Source organism: Lampris incognitus, chromosome 11, assembly GCF_029633865.1.
Source record: "Lampris incognitus isolate fLamInc1 chromosome 11, fLamInc1.hap2, whole genome shotgun sequence".
Taxonomy (NCBI): Eukaryota; Metazoa; Chordata; class Actinopteri; order Lampriformes; family Lampridae; genus Lampris; species Lampris incognitus.
Window position 1 is genome coordinate 55,346,819 of NC_079221.1, and position 20,138 is coordinate 55,366,956.

General features: G+C 44.6%; 1 protein-coding gene across 1 annotated transcript in view; it reads left to right on the forward strand.

The window, feature by feature from the left end:
- kdm6a (lysine (K)-specific demethylase 6A) overlaps nucleotides 1-20,138 on the forward strand; it is a 117,384-nt gene that overhangs the window by 28,013 nt on the left and 69,233 nt on the right. Inside the window, exon 6 of the mRNA XM_056289360.1 lies at nucleotides 19,251-19,371. Within this exon, the coding sequence (XP_056145335.1) occupies nucleotides 19,251-19,371 (121 nt within the window). The remainder of the gene's footprint in view (nucleotides 1-19,250; nucleotides 19,372-20,138) is intronic.

Sequence of the window (20,138 nt, forward strand, 5' to 3'; positions counted from 1 at the left end):
CTGGGTGTTTTGGGGTACAGTGCTCTGTAGCGCCTACCAGAGGGGAGGAGTTGGAACAGGTTGTGACCGGGGTGTGATGGGTCTGCAGCGATGTTGCCTGTCCGTTTCCTGAGTCTGGAGGTGTACAAGTCCTGAATGGAGGGCAGGTTGGCACCAATGATTTTTTTCTGCAGACCTAAGTGTCCATTGTAGTCTGTCCCCGTCCTGTTTGGAGGCTGAACCAATCCAGACAGTGATGGATGTGCAGAGGACAGACTGGGTTACTGCAGTGTAGAACTGAATCAGCAGTTCCTGAGGCAGGTTGAACTTCCTGAGTTGGCGGAGAAAGTACATCCTCTGTTGGGCCTTTTTGATGGTTGTGTCTGTGTTGGACCGTAGGTCCTACGAGACTGTGGAACCCAGAAATCTGTAGGTTTTCACTGTAGACACCCATGGTTGAGACTTTTGATGACGTTAGACATGCTGTTGTGTTGTGGTTTGATAGTGTCCCTCAGCAGAGGCCCAGACAGGAAAAAGAGGCCGACCCATGACCCATATACTGTGCTGTGAAAAAGTATTTGCCCCCCCCCTTCCTGATTTCCTCCATTGTTGCATATTTGTCACAGCGAACGGGTTCAGAGCTTCATACAAGATGTAATATGAGATGAGGAGAGCCCGAGTAAACACAAAATAAAGTTTTGTAGTTGTTTTTTTTTTAGTTTTAAAATTTTTCCCCCCTTTTCTCCCCAATTGTACTTGGCTAACTACCCCACTCTTCCGAGCTGTCCCGTATGCTTCTCCACCCCCCCCACCCCCCCAACCCGCGGATCTGGGGAGGGCTGCAGACTACCACATGCCTCCTCCCATACATGTGGAGTCGCCAGCCGCTTCTTTTCCCCTGACAGTGAGGAGTTTCAGCAAGGGGACGTAGCGCATGGGAGGATCACACTATTCCCCCCAGTTCCTCCTCCCCCCTGAACAGATGCCCAAATCGACCCGAGGAAGCGCTAGTGCAGTGAGCAGGACACACCCACATCCGGCTTCCCACCCGCAGACACTGTAGAGATGCCCCACCGAGCCGGAGGTAACACGGAGATTCGATCCGGCGATCCCCGTGTTGCTAGGCAATGGAATAGAATGCCACACTACCTGGATGCTCCTAACATACAGTTTTTAAATAATCATTTCATTTATTGAAGGAAAGAAGTTATCCAACACCCATTTCATCGATGTGAAAAAATAATTGCCCCCCCTGAACTTAACTGGTTGTGCTACCTCAAGCAGGAACAACCACACCCAAACGCTTCCCGTAATTGGAGATCAGTCTTTCACATGGCCATGGAGGAACTTTGGCCCTCTCTTTGCAGAATTGCTGTAATTCAGCAACGATGGAGGGTTTTCGAGCATGAATTGCTTGTTTTAAGGTCCTACCCCACTCTTCCGAGCCTTCCCAATCTCTGCTCCACCCCCTCTGCCGATCTGGGGAGGGCTGCAGACTACCACATTCCTCCTCTGATACATGTGAAGTCACCAGCTGCTTCTTTTCACCTGACAGTGAGGATATTCACCAGGGGGACGTAGCACGTGGGAGGATCACGCTATCCCCCCCAGTTCCCCCCCCCCCCAAACAGGCGCCCTGACCGACCAGAGGAGGCGCCAGTACAGCGACCGGGACACATACCCACAATCCGGTTGCCCAACCACAGACATGGCCAATTGTGTCTGTAGGGATGCCTGACCAAGCCAGACGCAACACAGTGATTTGAACTGCCGATCCCTGTGTTGGTAGACAACCGAATAGACCGCTATGCCACCCAGACATCCCCGAGCACCATTATTTCTGTTAGTTAGTAGTGGTTTGTCCCTTGCAACTCCCCCATGAATTTCATTTTTGCCCAGTCTTTCTTATTGTGGAATCATGAATGATGACCTTAGCTGAGGCTAAGGCCTGCAGTTCTTTAGATGCTGTCCTGGAGGGGTTTTTTTGTTTGTTGGTGACTTCCTGGATGAGTCGTTGGTATGCCCTAGGAGGAATTTCGGTAGGCCAGCCACTTCAGGGAAGATTCAGCACTTCCCAGTTTTCTCCATTTGGAGACAGTGGCTCTCACTGTGGAGTCTCAAAGCCTTAGAAATGGCTTTGTAACCCCTTCCACATACAGTGCATCCGGAAAGTATTCACACCCCTTCACTTTCCCCACATGTTGTTATGTTACAGCCTTATTCCAAAATGGATTAAATTCCTTTTTTTCTCATCAATCTACACACAATACCCATAATGACAAAGTGAAAAAGGTTTTGTAGAAATGTTTGCAAATTTATTAAAAATAAACTGAAATATTGATATTGCATGTACATAAGTATTCACACCCCTTTGCTATGACACTCAAAATTGAGCTCAGGTTCATCCTGTTTCCACTGATCATCCTTGAGATGTTTCTACATCTTGATTGGAGTCCACCTGTAGTAAATTCAATTGATTGGCCATGATTTGGAAAGGCACACACCTGTCTATATAAGGTCCCACTGTTGACAGTGCGTGTCAGAGCAGAAACCAAGCCATGAAGTCAAAGGAATTGTCTGTGGACCTCCGAGACAGGATTGTATCGAGGCACAGATCTGGAGAAGGGTACAAAAAAATGTCTACAGCTTTGAAGGTCCCGAAGAGCACAGTGGTCTCCATCATTTGTAAATGGAAGAAGTTTGAATCCACCAGGACTCTTCCTAGAGCTGGCCACCAAGCCAAACTGAGCAATCGAGGGAGAAGGGCCTTGGTCAGGGAGGTGACCAAGAACCCAATGGTCACTCTGACAGAGCTCCAGCGTTACTCTGTGGAGATGGGAGAACCTTCCAGAAGGACAACCATCTCTGCAGCACTCCACTAATCAGGCTTTTATGGTAGAGTGGCCAGACGGAAGCCTCTGCTCAGTAAAAGGCACATGACAGCCCGCTTGGAGTTTAACAGAAAGCACCTAAAGGACTACCTGTCTGAATGCTCAGACAGGTAGGGTCTAATTTTCCTGATGTTATACAGGGCAAATCGGCACAACCATGCAATCATATATATATATGTGTTGTGGCCTTAGCTGTTTGGTCAATTTTAATGACAGGACTAGTGAGTCAGCATGTCTACTCTCTCCCATGACTCTCATCTGGGTCTTAACTCCTCCTCTTTACTGTCTCCTCCTCCTTCCCATGCCCCCAATCGAAGGGGACTTGAGGCCTCCGTTGCTGTTGCTCTGCCAAGCGTCCCCATCCTGTCTCTCAGGCGGGGGGGAGTGTTGGGGAGGCGAGGGATGGGGGGGTCATCCGGATTCTCTAGGGCCGATTACATCACCATGAGCAGGAGGTCCAGAGAGATGCTCAACCGTTAACCCTTAGAGCTCGACAGATGTAGCTTGCGTCCAAATTCCCATCCCTTCTTCTCAGCTGAATTGCTGACAAGGTATCCACTCCAGCAAGGTGGAACGCATATCAAATGAAATGGCCCGACTTGAGCTTTCCAACGACGCTAGTGACTTGTCTAAGCGACGAGTTATTCAAAAAAGTAATTTGGAATTTACATCAAATTTAATCATCGTTACAATCTACATTCAGTTGTGTTCATCTTCACACCCATTACTCTTGTTTGAATGACTCAAGAACTTGTCATTGCATCGATACGGAACACCTTTCACGAGAAAGAGCAGAACCGGAGCTTTGTAATGATGCTAGTCACGTATTTGTACATTACGAAGTAATCACCTCACGAAGACGGATCAAACTTCTGCAAAGTAATATTGTTACTAATTTCTTCACCCATTTTCACAGTCCTGCTCCTCAGTTGAATAAGTCACCAAGTCCCTATCGCTTCACAACGTAGCATTTCCAACGATGCTCATTGTTTCTCTGTGGGACAAAGTCCATCCATCCATCCATTATCCAAGCCGCTTATCCTACTCAGGGTCGTGGAATGCTGGAGCCTATCCCAGCAGTCATTGGGCGTGTGGGACAAAGTGTTTTCCAGTTTTGAAATTACAGCAAATTTCTGCATTGTCTCCAACATAGGGCTGACATTACATCCCACTTTCTATGAAAAATAAACACAAAATAATGTATTTGCCTGTGATGACCTGGCGGCCTGTCTAGGGTGTCTCCCTGCCTGCCGCCCAGTGACTACTGGGATAGGCTCCGGCATCCCCGCCACCCTGAGAGCAGGATAAGCGGTTTGGATAATGGATGGATGGATAATGTATTTGCTTTTCATTGCAGTGTAGGGTAGGGGATGAGGAGATAGGGTGAGGAGGTGAGGAGCTCAGACATCCAGAGGAAGCTTGGAGTGGAGCCGCTGCTCTTTTGCATTGAAAGGAGCCAGTTGAGGTGGTTCGGGCATCTGATTATGGTGCCTCCTGGGCGCCTTCCTTTGGAGGTTTACTGGGCACGGCCAACTGGGAGGAGACCCCGGGGTAGACCCAGAACTCCCTGGAGGGACTACATGTCCAATCTGGCCTGGGAATGCCTTGGGATCCCCCAGGAGGAGCTGGAGGGCATTGCTCGGGAGAGGGATGTCTGGAGTGCCCTACTTAGTTTGCGGCCACTGCGACCCGACCCCGGAGAAGCGGCTGAAGATGAATGAAAAAAAAAAATGAATCCAATGATTCAAAAGTTGTGGTCAAAAGACTTGTGCAAGTAGGCTCATGCGCAAACACAGGTCACCTCAAGTCACTCATGGTCAGTCATAGAGTGTCCTGCCATCATGGTTCTGATATTGCCCGAGTCCAGACAATCTCTCCTCCAGGATTATGAAAAGATAGCTCTACTGTCAGCATTTTATGGTGAGATACAGGTAAAAACATAATAATTTCATAGATGAAATCTTTTTTTTTTCCTTGACACATAAAAGCTAATGTAAAAAAATCTGCAAGTATTAACATATGAAATGATGGAAGGTCTAGATGGTATTAACATATAAAATGATGGCTGGTCTAGATATTTTTAACATATGAAATGATGGAAGGTCTAGATGGTATTAACATATGAAATGATGGAAGGTCTAGATAGTATTAACTTATGAAATGATGGAAAGTCTAGATAGTATTAACATACAAAATGATGGAAGGTCTAGATAGTATTAACATGAAATGATGGAAGGTCTAGATAGTATCGACATATTAAATGATGGAAGGTCTAGATAGTATTCACATACGAAATGATGGAAGGTCTAGATAGTATTAACATATGAAATGATGGAAGGTCTAGATAGTATTAACATATTAAAATGATGGAAGGTCTAGATAGTATTATGAAATGATGGAAGGTCTAGATAGTATTAACATATTAAAATGATGGAAGGTCTAGATAGTATTAACTTATGAAATGATGGAAGGTCTAGATAGTATTAACATATTAAATGATGGAAGGTCTAGATAGTATTAACATATTAAAATGATGGAAGGTCTAGATAGTATTAACTTATGAAATGATGGAAGGTCTAGATAGTATTAACATATGAAATGATGGAAGGTCTAGATAGTATTAACTTATGAAATGATGGAAAGTCTAGATAGTATTAACATACGAAATGATGGAAGGTCTAGATAGTATTAACATATTAAAATGATGGAAGGTCTAGATAGTATTATGAAATGATGGAAGGTCTAGATAGTATTAACATATTAAAATGATGGAAGGTCTAGATAGTATTAACTTATGAAATGATGGAAGGTCTAGATAGTATTAACATATTAAATGATGGAAGGTCTAGATAGTATTAACATATTAAAATGATGGAAGGTCTAGATAGTATTAACTTATGAAATGATGGAAGGTCTAGATAGTATTAACTTATGAAATGATGGAAAGTCTAGATAGTATTAACATACAAAATGATGGAAGGTCTAGATAGTATTAACATTAAATGATGGAAGGTCTAGATAGTATTAACATTAAATGATGGAAGGTCTAGATAGTATTAACATATTAAATGATGGAAGGTCTAGATAGCCTAGACTGCTGAAAAAAACAAGATACAGCATGTATGGCTAGCTCTTATAGTGGCCAAGATAAGAGCTTAAAAGTAAAGGTAGTGGCACGTCTGGGTGGCGTGGCAGTCTATTCTGTTGCCTGCCAACACGAGGATTGCCGGTTCGAATCCCAGTGTTACCTCCAGCTTGATCGAGCATCCCTACAGACACAATTGGCTGTGTCTGCGGGTGGGAAGCCGGATGTGGGTATGTGTCCCGGTCGTTGCACGAGCGCCGCCTCTGGTCAGTCGGGCCGCCTTTTCAGGGGGGAGGGGGAATTGGGAGAAACAGCGTGATCCTCCCACGTGCTACGTCCCCCTGGTGAAACTCCTCACTGTCAGGTGAAAAGAAGTGGCTGGGGACTCCATATGTATGGGAGGAGGCATGTGGTAGTCTGCAGCCCTTCCCGGATCAGTAGAGAGGGTGGAGCAGTGACCGGGAGAGCTTGGAAGAGCGGGGTAATTGGCCAGATACAATTGGGGAGAAAAAAGCGGGGGGTAAAGGTAGTGAAATTACCCTTAAAATAGGCTAAGGCTCATAGGGTCAAGAAGGTGAATGTTCCTCCACAGGGTTGGGGCAGAGGTGTTGACCCCCCCCCCCCAAACATCCAGTGTGGAGCGTTGGCTAGGCTTAATTTAAATCAACAGCTACATGGTGCCTTGGCATTAACTCTCCCCAAGACCTGAGTGGGCTTTTCTACTGTGAATTCACCTTTAGACATTTAAAAGTACCATTTCCAGGAACGCCGGACTGTCGTCTGGTGCCTTTAACCGTCTTTTAGTTCATCTGCAGGTAGAAATCTGCCCAGTGGTTTGTGTCCCAGCCTGTCTAGCATACAGTAGACCAGCTTCTCTCTTCCAATATTCTTTCTGGAGCCGTCCGGCGAGAGAGGAGAGGGAAAATGAACACAGATCAGACGGGGAGGGGATGGGGAGGAGGAGGAGGAGGAGGAGAGGGAAAACGGGGCCAATGAGTTCAGTGCCTCAGAACAGCACATCGTGTGTGTGTGTCTGTGTGTGTGGTATTGGGGAAGGGCTTCGTGCTGACAAGTGGTTGCCACTCTTGTAGTAACAGTGCTGTGAGTGGGTTCATTTGGCTTAGGCTGTTTGTATGTTTTTAAGTTAATCTGTCAGATCTGAATTTAGCTTGAAGGGGAGAAGATACTTGTCAAACTGACAGAGATGCTTTTACTTGCTCCCCCCCCATTTCTGTTTGTCTCACTTTGATCCAGAGGTAAACAGTCCAGAGTCTGTAGTTGTCAGAGCAGGTATGTCAGTGAGTCGGGTGAGTTTGGAGTGGAGTATATCTGGGATGACGGTGTTGAACGCTGAGGGGAAGTCCACAAACAGGACCCTTGCGTATGTCCCTGGGGAGTTGAGGTTTTGGAAGATGTAACGCAATCCCATGTTGACTGCATCCTCCACTGACCTGTTTGCTTGGTAGGCAAACTGCAGCGGGTTGAGCAGGGGGCCTGTGATTTCCTTCAGGTGGGCCAACACCAGTCTCTGAAGGATTTCTTGACCACAGATGTTAGAGCAATGGGCCTGTAGTCATTTACGGGATTTCTTGGGGAGCGGGAGGATAGTGGAGTGCTTGAAGCGGGAGGGGTCTTCACACAGCTCCAGTGATCTGTTGAAGATCCGTGTGAAAATCGGGGCCAGCTGGCCAGCACAGATTTTAAGACAGGAGGGTGACACACCATCCGGGCCCGGTGCCTTCCTGGTCTTCTGTCTCTGGCAGAGCTGGTGCACGTCCTCAACACAGATCCCGAGTGTGGGTGGGGGGTCGGTGGGGAGGGGAGAGGGGCCGGCAGGGAGTGCAGTTGGTTGTGTATTGTGGCTGGAAGTTTGCTTTTCAAACCTGCAGGTTTTACTGCAGGTTTGAAACCTGCAGTGTTGGGAAGGAGTGTGGGGAAGGTCTCCTGGAGGTGGTAATGTCTTTCAAACCGCTCCAGACTGATGATGGAGTGGAGGCTATCTGGGACGATGGTGTGATTATTGTTGGCAGAAAATCTGTTTTTCAGCTTTTCAGAGTAGCACCTTTTTGCCACTGTGGTCGCCTTTGAGAGTATATTTCTGGCTTTGTTGTACTGGATCCTATCGCCACTCCTGTAGTCTTCCTCTTTGGTCTGACGAAGCTACAGGAGTTTAGCTGAGAACCAAGGCTTATTGTTGTTAAAGGTACAGAAGGTTTTGGTGGGCACACAAATGTGCTCACAAAAGCTGATGTAAGATGTCACAGTGTCAGTAAGGTCGTCCAGGTCTGTAGATGCAGCCTCAAAAACACTCCAGTCAGTGTAGTCGAGGCAGACCTGGAGCTCCAGTTTTGACTCTTTGGTCCATTTCCTCACAGTTTTAACCACAGGTTTGCAGATTTTAGTTTCTGCCCTTATGTTTGAGCATGTTTGGCTCTCTGCTGGTTCGCTCAAAAATCTGGCCGATAGTTGTTGACATCACTTTTGTTGTTGTTGTTCTGCCTGGGAGCTTGACTTTTTCGGCATGTTGCCAAACCAGCTGTAAGTCACATCCTATGACGTTGCATTGGACGTAGAACAGATGAGAGCTAACATGCTGCATCACGTGGACACAGGATGTGATTATTGTGGATGAGAGCAGGATGATAAAATGAGATGACACCGGCAAATTATGCTGACAACAGCAGACGACACTGCTGCCCAAAGGTAAAATAGTTAGGTGGTGGTTTTTTATTTCTGCACTAATTAAAACATGGTGTTAATTATGTCGAGAGAGAGAGATCATGTTCTCCCCGTGTCTGCGTGGGTTTCCTCCAGGCATTCCAGTTTCTTCCCACCATCAAAGAAGATGTGCATGTTGGGGTTAATACTCCTGTCTGTGCCCCTGACCAAGGCAATAGGAAGTAATAATTTGAGTTGGTCCCCGGGGGCTGCATGGCGGCTGCCCACTGCTCCTAGCTACACAGCTAGGATGGGTTAAATGGAGAGGGTAAATTACATTTTTTTGGCATGTACAAAATGACTAATAAAGAGTATTTTATTCTATCTGACCGTTCAGCTTAGCTGCTAGGATGCCTGACAGGATCTTCCATGTTGTGGCAAGGCAGGTTAACGGCCAGTAGTTTGAAGGTGTTATACCCTTGTGGGGATCCTTCATCAGCAGTATTGTTCTACCCTGCGTTAGCCAGTCAGGGTGAGACCCTGATGTTTACAGCTGGTTCATCTGTGTTGCCAGGCGCTCATGGAGTGCCGTTATCTTCTTCAGCCAGTAGGCGTGAATCATGTCAAGGCCTGGTGCAGTCCAACTCTTAATGTTGGAGACTCGTCGTTGGATGTCGGCCACTGTAATAACCGGTTCTTGTTCTGGGATATATGGTCTACTGTTAGGTCCACCAGCCACTGGGTATTGGTTTTTTGTGATACTTCCTTTCCCTATATATTCTTCCAGTATTGCTCGGTCTCTGCTCCGTTGCTCTGCAGCTGGGAGTACACTTTGGATGGTTCCTCGAGGAACAGGCCATTTACTCTTTTGGCTTCTGCTTCTCTAGTGTATTTCTTCAGCCTGGGCCAGGGCCTGTCTTTCATCACACCTTTCTGCACCTCTGTTAACTGACTAACATCTCTCCATGCTGCTTTGATCCTGGCTTCCAGCCTTCTTTTCCATGGAGGGTACTGTTGGTGACCTGTGTCCTTAATCCTGCACCCTAGCATCTCTGGGATTATGGTTGCAGTGGCTTAATATACAAACTCATTGGTCTCTGTTATGATGGCGGTCGAGATATTGCGTAAGGCTGTGTTCACATCCGTAAGCAGGCATTGTGATGGTACTTTGTCACTGAGTCTTGGAAGCCGAACTTGTCTTTAGTCTGCCCATGATTTGCATTTGAACCTCATTAGCTTCAGCTGTCATGGTTGGTAGAATTGTTCCAGCTGGTTGGGGTCTGTCGTCATGTGTCTCCTGCCGATTGAGTGGCCAGGGTGCACAAAGCGGCAGGGTGCTGAATTGTATAGTCATTCTGTTGGAGCCTCTCCATCTCAAGTTGTGAGAGTAGCTTCCTTCTGTTAATGTTATTGAGCCAGCAGCTGGTTCTTATTCAGTATGGAAGTACGTGACCTACTGGTCCACAGTTCCCACATACACTTCATATAGCCTCTCTCCTGGGGTCTGCTGATATAGTAGCATTCCATCAGTTCCAGGTTCTCGGCTCTTGTCCATGAATGTCTTGTTCTAGTAGGCCATTTCTTGCACCCGGGTGACGTCCGAGCCGGCATGACTTTTATTTGTGTTATTCTCACTCATATCTGAGGTAGTTGGCTTGTGTAGCATTAGGAGTATATGTCTTTTACTTAGACTTGTCTATTAAGCCAAGTCTCTTACTGGAGACTTGTCCTAACCGGAGTTTGAACCCCCGATCTCTGGCATCAAAACCGGCGTTGTTCCCTACTGAGCTAACCAGCTGCTGTGTGTATGTATGTATGTATGTATGTATGTATGTATGTATGTATATATATATATATATATATATATATATATATATATATATATATATATATATATATATATATACACTACCGTTCAAAAGTTTGGGATCACCCAAACAATTTCGTGTTTTCCATGAAAAGTCACACTTATTCACCACCATATGTTGTGAAATGAATAGAAAATAGAGTCAAGACATTGACAAGGTTAGAAATAATGATTTGTATTTGAAATAAGATTTTTTTTACGTCAAACTTTGCTTTCGTCAAAGAATCCTCCATTTGCAGCAATTACAGCATTGCAGACCTTTGGCATTCTAGCTGTTAATTTGTTGAGGTAATCTGGAGAAATTGCACCCCACGCTTCCAGAAGCAGCTCCCACGAGTTGGATTGGTTGGATGGGCACTTCTTTGAGCAGATTGAGTTTCTGGAGCATCACATTTGTGGGGTCAATTAAACGCTCAAAATGGCCAGAAAAAGAGAACTTTCATCTGAAACTCGACAGTCTATTCTTGTTCTTAGAAATGAAGGCTATTCCATGCGAGAAATTGCTAAGAAATTGAAGATTTCCTACACCGGTGTGTACTACTCCCTTCAGAGGACAGCACAAACAGGCTCTAACAGGTACTATTTAATGAAGATGCCAGTTGGGGACCTGTGAGGCGTCTGTTTCTCAAACTAGAGACTCTAATGTACTTATCTTCTTGCTCAGTTGTGCAACGCGGCCTCCCACTTCTTTTTCTACTCTGGTTAGAGCCTGTTTGTGCTGTCCTCTGAAGGGAGTAGTACACACCGGTGTAGGAAATCTTCAATTTCTTAGCAATTTCTCGCATGGAATAGCCTTCATTTCTAAGAACAAGAATAGACTGTCGAGTTTCAGATGAAAGTTCTCTTTTTCTGGCCATTTTGAGCGTTTAATTGACCCCACAAATGTGATGCTCCAGAAACTCGATCTGCTCAAAGAAGTGCCCATCCAACCAATCCAACTTGTGGGAGCTGCTTCTGGAAGCGTGGGGTGCAATTTCTCCAGATTACCTCAACAAATTAACAGCTAGAATGCCAAAGGTCTGCAATGCTGTAATTGCTGCAAATGGAGGATTCTTTGACGAAAGCAAAGTTTGATGTAAAAAAAATCTTATTTCAAATACAAATCATTATTTCTAACCTTGTCAATGTCTTGACTCTATTTTCTATTCATTTCACAACATATGGTGGTGAATAAGTGTGACTTTTCATGGAAAACACGAAATTGTTTGGGTGATCCCAAACTTTCGAACGGTAGTGTATATATACACACACACACACAGACACAAGAGAGAGAGAGAGAGATCTTGACATACAATAACTTCAGTGTCACTAACCTGATTTCTTCAATTAGTGATAATGTAGGGGAGTGAGAGAAGGGTGCACAGCCTCAAAACGAGTGAAAGCCTAAATCTAAATCTGTGGTTGTCTTCTGCTTGTTTTTAATGCTAGTGGTAGAAACAGAGAGATGATGATGACGAAACTCCGGCAAAGACACGGCTCAAGTGTCACACACCACTGACTTCTACACATCCAAGCAAGCACCACACCTGCTTCCATTACAGTGCATACTTTGCAAACATGAAAAATACAAATATAGGGGCCGTCCGGGTGCTGTATATTTCAGGTGCTGTGCAGTGCATTTGAGGGTGCTGGTCTAACCTGGAATAAATTGGCTGGAATCACCACTGATGGTGTCCCGTCAATGACGGGAAGGAAAAAAAATGGGCTTATAACACTTACTCATAGAAAACTGGAGGAAGAGAATGTACAGTGGCTTGGAAAAATATTCAACCTCCTTGACAGTCATCACTAATTTCTGGATTATAAAAGATACTCACACGTCTGTACCTGAACAATATTATTTTTGTGAACCCATAAACGAGAGCTGGATAAGTGGTTTGGATAATGGATGGATGGATGGGTGGATGGATGAACCCATAAGCTCTAGCAGCATGTTCACAAGGCTGAAATAAGTTATGTTTCGCTGACTTTTTAAAATTAATTAAAAACTAAAATATAGTGCTTGCATAAGTGTTCAACCCCTTGTGCTCTGAAAGCTCCAAGTTTACACAAATGACAAGTTATTCCTAAAACAAACTCAGGTAAACTCAATTGGACATAATTCGTGTGCACCTGTAAGACATTAAAGTAATGGTCTGGTTTATGGGTATGAAAAGCACTCTGTTTAAAGTTCATTAGCCGGGCGTGAACTCCATCAGAAAATGAAGACAAAGGAGCAGAATACTGAAGTAAGAGACAAAGTGATTAAAATGCAGAAGGCGGGAAAGGGACACAAAACAATATCCAAGTATGTGGATGTCCCTCGGAACCTGTTGGATCCATTGTCAGAAAGTGGAAGCTGCATCACACCACCCAGACACTTTGTAGGACAGGTCGTCCCTCAAAGATAAGTGTCCGAGCAAGACGTGGGCTGGTGAGGAACGCCACACATGATCCTGCAATCACTCCGAAGGAGTTCCAGAGGTCAGTGGCTGAAACTGGAGTAAATGTGCATGAGTCAACCATATCACAGCTCTCCATAAATATGGCCTGTATGGGAGGGTGGCAATAAAGAAGCCATTGCTCAAAACTTGCATATAAAAGCACACTTGGAGTTTGCTACCAAGCATGAGAGAGACCCAGTGAGGATGTGGGTAAAGGTTTTGTGGTCAGATGAGACAAAAGTTGATATTTTTGGCCAAAACTCAAAGCGTTATGTTTGGCGCAAACCTAACACTGCTCATGCCCGAAAAAACACCCTCCCTACAGTGAAGCATGGGGGTGGCAGTAAAATGCTGTGGGGTTGCTTTTCATCTGCAGACACTGGGAACCTTGTTCAAATTAAGAGAAGAATGGATGGAGCTAAATACAGGGAAATATTGGGAAAAAACCTGTTGCAGTCTGCCATAAAACTGAAGCATGAGAGAAGGTTCACCCTCCAGCAGGACAATGATCCTAAGCACAAGGCTAAAGCAACAATGGCATGGCTCAGCAACAAAAAGGTGAATGTTTTAGAGTGGCCAAGTCAAAGTCTGGTCCTCAACCCCATGATCCCATCTGATAACGGACTGAAAATCGTAGTCCAGAGATGCCATCCCACCAACCTGCAAGACCTGTACAAATTCTGCCCAAAAGAATGGGGGGAAAATACTCCATAAGAATGTCCAAAACTTGTACATACTTACCCCAAGAGAATCATGGCTGTTGCAGCAAAAGGGTACTCAATAAAGTTGATATGTGGGGGTTGAATACTTATGCAAGCACTATGTTTTAGTATTTAATTTATTTTAAAAAGTCAGTGAAACATAACTTATTTTGGCTTTGGGAACATGCTGTTAGATCTTATGGGTTCACAAAATAATGTTGTTCAGGAATCGAGCTTAAACTGCATCACAGTCATCATCGTTTCGATGGACCGCTGAAGAAGAAGAAGATTGTTCAGGAGCAGATGTGTGAGTATCTTTTATAATCCAGAAATTAGTGATGACTGTCACGGCAGTTGAATTACTTTTTGCAAGGCACAGTAGATCCTGCAATTGCATTGCACCGCATCATGCACAAAGCTCAGCGTTTTCGGTTTTTATTTTTCAATGCCATCCAGCATGCCAAATTTCGCCACAAGAGGACACTGTTATATAACCTCACATGAACAGGAACAACTTTTGGATCCGTGGAAACGTAAAATCTGGGTGAAAATCAGTTTAAACCGATCTGCTCCTTTCAAAAAATCTGGGTATTTTTCTGTGAAAATAGGTAAAAGCTGAAAACGCTGCGCCTTGATCATGCACCAGCAGGCACTCTGTAGCAAATGCTCGAAATCTTGACAGTGTTGGGACTGTTGTGATTAAATGCATTAATTACATCAGCTCAAGAGGTTTACAACACAGTCAGTTCTGTGAGTTTCTGGAGGAAATAGATGCAACATATGGAGATGTGTTGTACGTCACAGAAGTGTGCTGGTTGAGCAGGGGCAGAGTCCTGAAAAGGTTTTTTTGAACTGAGGAAAGCGATCAGAGAATTCATGAAAGAAGGCAGGCTACATGTTCCTGAGCTTGATGATCCCAAATGGCTCATAGATTTAGCTTTCTTTGTTGATATCACACAGGTTCCTTAACACTCTTAATGTAAAACCGCAGGAGCAAGACCAACTTGTCACTGTAGTATAGTGTGAAAGCCTTCTCTGTGAAACTCAGATTATGGAAACCACAGCTCACAGAGAAAAGATTTGTCCACTTCCCAACATGCCAGTCAGTTATTGATGATGGTGCCAGACTCAATGCTGATGAGTATGTAACTGCCATTGACAGTCTGCAGCAGGAGTCTGAGCATCGCTTTTCTGATTTTAAGACTCACAGCACCACTTTCCAGTTATTTGCAGACCCCTTCTTGTTTCATGTGGACAGTGCTCCAAGCACATTTCAAATGGAGCTCATAGACTTGCAGTGCAACACTGAGCTCAGGGCAAAGTTCAGAGAGTCACAAGGAAAGCAGAGGATGCTTGGATAGTTTCTCAGTTTCCCAAAATATTCCCACAGTTGTCCGAACTGCTCAGGCAGGTCATATGACTTTTCGGCAGCAGTTATCTGTGTAAGAAACTGATCTCAACTATGAACTTTAATAAATCAAAGCATAGGTCCAGACTGGCCAATGAACATCTCCAGGCTGTCCTCAGGGTGTCCACTGCCCAGTCCCTGAAAGCAAATGCGCCTCACCTGTGTCAGCAGAAGAAGTGCCAGGTTTCTGGCAAGAAGTAGGGTAAATATGTAGGCTTAAGCCAGGCTACACTAGTATGTACTATGTACGTAGTTACCTATTCATGTGAAATAATAATAAAAAAAGTTGTGAAGGTTATATAGTCTAACAGTTGTTCCTTCTTTTCTATTGCACCGGCCCTCCACCATAAAACCACCTGTCAAGTGGTTATTTGAGTTTGAGACCCTTCCTCTAGAACAACTAAACTTGGAGGGGGCATCAGTGGTAAAGCGGGTGATGTTGAATATTCTTGCATTTCCCTGATGACATTGGCTGTACAACTGCCATCTCATTCTTCTACATTTACTGACATTTAGATGTCTAAGGCAGGATGAATATCCTTCATTATATGCAGATTACAATGATGGTGACAGGCATGGGCGCAAGTCCATGAATACTGGGAATGCATCCAGCGTTTTTACCTGTGCCCCCATCCATGGGGTTAGTGGTTGTGTCAGGAAGGGCATCTGACATAAAATTTTGCCAAATCATTATGCAGAGTGACAAGACCGCCATCGGTGCTGTGCCCTCACAGGGTACCGATGGAAACCATCAAATCCGCTGTGGCGACCCCTGAGAAACGGGGAAGAAGCCGAAAGAAGAAGATATGCAGATTACAATGCATGTCACTTCCTCTGGTGATGTTTCTGTCCCAGTTTGTGAGCTGCTTGCCACCAGTTTTATTTTTCCATGACTTAACTGGTTGGATCAGTGTAGACATTTTTTTCTTCATATTAATATGTAGATTGAACACCTTTATCTTTGAAGTATGACTGTACTGCTAATTTTAGCTTTGTTAGCAGTTGGGTCAGCCATCCTACTGTGAGGCGTTTGCATGGTTTCCCCTCCTTGGCATTGCCTTCCTCTGGGTCCATCTTTATTTTGCAGCTTGTTGGTATTGCAGAGCTGGTTTTGAATGAAGTAATGTAAAAAGACACATCAGCAAAAACAGAGGCTTTTCTTGTGAGGTGGGACTCTCTGGGCACTTCAGGATTTGATTGGATTGTGACTCATCGGGTTACTATTACGTTATGGTAAACTGTCAGATGTCAGTGTTTAATTTCAATACATTATGCTTTGAATTTATACAGTGAAACCCCGTATGTCATGTGTGAGTGCCACCCTCCCAGTTTTCCCGAGTGGTTCTTTTAAGTTTTGCCTTTGAGTAGTGTAGTAGACGCCACGACCCACACTAACGCAGATAAATATGAAAACGCCCTTTTCGTGGCAAAAATGGGTAAAAGGTTTTCCATCCACATCATCATTTTCAGATAAAATAAGAAAAAATCAAAATAAAAAGCTCACCGTCCATATTGAAATACAAAAACAACAGAAAAACACTGAAGCCTTTCCTGTCACTATTTGGAAAGAGCTTCATTTTCGCCATCGACACTGCAAATGCAAATTCATCCACACTGGAGATCATTTTCCATAAGCTCGGCTGTCGGTGGTGTGAAACACCAGCTTTGTGTGAATGAAAAGTTAAAAGTGAGATGTTGAATCTGTCAGTGTAGTTTGGGTGTAGTCTCATAGAAGGTGTGCATTGGTGAGGTAGCCTGCTGAGGGAATGGTGTATTTTGGCTTCCCAGCTCCATCATACAGCTGAAGGTTTGGTTTTCATCAGCACTCACATCTTTCGCTAAGGGCCCGTAGACACCGGGCTGACGGTCGGCCGTCGGTGAGCGTCTGTGGCTCTAGTTTTTGCGGTGTGTCCCGCACCGCCGGCACTCGTCGGACCCCTGTCGGCAGCTTTTCGGCCGATTCGGCATGTTGGCGGAGCCTGTCGGTGAGAGAGGTCACTCTGATTGGCTGCTCAGCTTAGCGAATCAGGGCAGAGCGTACATGCTAGCTGGCCGTCGGCTGTCGTCTTTGCAGTGCGTTCAAGTGCTACGTTTTGGCCCAGACGGCAGGCGATGTGAGGCAACGCAACAGTCGGCCTTTGTCGCTGCTAGTTATAATGAACTTGGTAGTTTTCTTCTCCTGAGATGAGATCAAGTTTGAAAAGCTGTTTGAGTGTTTGTTGGTTGGCTGTTAATGTAAAAAGCATTTCTCCCTCCCTTTTTTTCAAGTGAAAGCGCTTGATGTGATTTCTCATATTCGGAGCATTCTCAAAATAACTGAATCTCCATGGTACAGTTTGCATACAGGGTTTCTGAGATCTTGCTGAACGTGAGGTGTGTCGATGAGCGGGCTGATCAGATCCCCAGTGGGCTGTGACAGCGCTTGATATGAAGTGTTGACATTTAAGCTCCATCCATGTGTCTGTACACTTTTCCTCATTTCAACATAGAGTCGGTTACAGACTGGTAAAAATCAGTCAGAGCGTGTCTTGCTTCTGACATTTCCAGGTAAAACAGGATATTAGGGTGGGACAAAACCCGGGGAGAGATGTGATTTGATTGGACGGTGCAAAACATTTGATCTGATTGGCTGGAATATTGCTTGCCCTGCCCACTTGGACTTGGTGACACAATCACAAATACTTGAGGAAATAAAGCTGATTAGATTTGACAAAATAAAAACAAAACAAGTACTTTTTTTTTGTGGCATCTGTCCCAGTTTACCCAATGTCCTCTTGGGGTTGAACAAAATATTCTGGTTCTGATTCTGATCTGACCTAGTTGTTGAATAGATGCACAATATGAATGGGGAAATGAGTCAACAAGCTAAAAATGTCAGTTTTTATTTCGTGTCTTTAAAGTGTTACCGACCAGGTAACAAACCGCTGTTTTAACATTTCTGAATATGAATAATGTCATACTCCTGTGAGGATTAGAATTCAATACTGAACTTCATGAACTGATCCAGTATGGACTATGGATTATGGTTGAATTGCGATGCACTGAATCATTGTATCACAACCCTGTTAATGAATCACCGAAAATAAAATGGAGCTGGTGGCCTCGTTTCAACTTTCTACGTGCTGTTTTGTTTTTTGTTTTTTGTTTCGGCACTTGGGAAACGGGGAACAAGCCGAAAGAAGAATTAGTCATAGTCTAAGCTATGAATTTCAATTTTTTAAGTATTCGGCATTTTAAGATTCATCTTTCCTTTTGAAGACATAACATTTTTAGATAAAATTTTACATAAAACTGTTAACATTCACATAACATTACATAACTTTTTTTTTTTTTGGTGAAAATCTTCCCATGTTGGGTGGGGCGTCAGGGTGGTATGGTGGTCAGTTGGATCAAGCTGGATGTGGGTATGTATCCTGGTCGCTGCACTAGCGCCTCCTCTGGTCGGTCAGGGCGCCTGTTCAGGGGGGAGGGGGAACGGGGGGGGGTAGCGTGATCCTCCCACGTGCTACGTCCCCCTGGTGAAACGCCTCATTGTCAGGTGAAAAGAAGCGGCTGGCGACTCCACATGTATGGGAGGAGACATGTGGTAGTCTGCAGCCCTCCCTGGATCAGCAGAGGGGGTGGAGAAGAGCCCGGGACGGCTCGGAAGAGTGGGTAACTGGCCAGGTACAATTGGGAGAAAAGGGGGAAAATCCTAAAAAGAAAATCTTCCCATATAAATTAATGGCAGTATGTTTGGCGTCTCCATGAGTGGACTTGATTTTATCTCGGCTCCTCATAGACGAACACTTTACTTAAAATTGACTCTGCAAAATTTCTCCAATCCCAGCGCCTTCATGTACTGTTGCTGCGTCCCAGCCTGGTGTAACAGGGATGAGAGGGACGTGACATGGATGTGTGGCTTCCTGTCTTAGATTTTCCAACACCTTTTTCACAGTTTCAATCAGTCAATACATTAAATATGTTTATCATAGACATTGTGTTTTAGGAGTTGTAATGGAAACATAATGTTGGTAACATAAGAATGTAAAAAAGTGACTTGATAAAGTCCTAATACAATGGAACCCTGAGCAAGAGATTGATGAATAATTCACGCTGATCGAATTTGATCAATTCCAAATTGTCATCATAACCTTAACAAGGTGTTTTATGCTAGGTCTTCAGCTGGTGTGAATGAATATTATATTCCACTATAGGTGGCAAGCTCTCTGACAAGTGTGTCTTCTTCCGTCTTCCAGGGCGATCAAAGCCTTCCAGGAGGTTCTGTACATCAACCCCGGCTTTTCTCGGGCCAAGGAGATCCATCTGAGACTGGCCCTCATGTTCAAAGTCAACACAGACTATGAGTCGAGTTTAAAGGTATGTCCTTTTGGCATTTCTCAGTGAAATAAGCTGCAGGATGTGCATTAGACCCTCTTTACACACTAGCTTGTCTTCAGGACTGCCTTTTCGTTTGAACTCCATAATTCACCATTTTGCAGAATTCCTGCAAGTTCTTCCTCTCTGGTTATCGTTACTACTTCCAACAAACCTTCACAAGGAAAACTTTAAGATGGATTGACTGCTAATAGGTGGATTTAATCTTGTAGCAGCTGAACACATTTATCAAATAGAAAATATGGTGATATTTATGAATGAAGAGCCTTCATCGTAGGACTTTACAACACTAACCTAATGATAACCTAAACATTAGATGAAAGGATGTCTGGTGTAAAACACATGTACAGTTTTTAATGACTATGTACACAGTGAATTTTTTGATGTAATCATAATCGCGTTCCCCTGATTCTTCCACGCTCTCCAGTTGAGCTGCCACCACGTGAGGAGTGATGGACTCTCTGTTCATACTGCACAAACCTTTTGGTTAACTTGAGGACCATCAGGGTCAGCTTTATTCAGGGAGGAGGCCAGACTGGTATCTACTGACCCCGGAAAGCCATAGCTGTCCAGACGGTGTCAGAGCTCTCTATGGTGGAGTTGTGACAGTCGTGGTTTATCTCCCTGGGAAGACCTCTATCTGATCCCAGGCTTTCTTAAGCCTACTACGGACCGTGTGATGTGGGCCGTCTCAGACGACAGATGACTAAACGTGGTGACATCTTTGGTCGTGGTTTCAAAACGGTGGT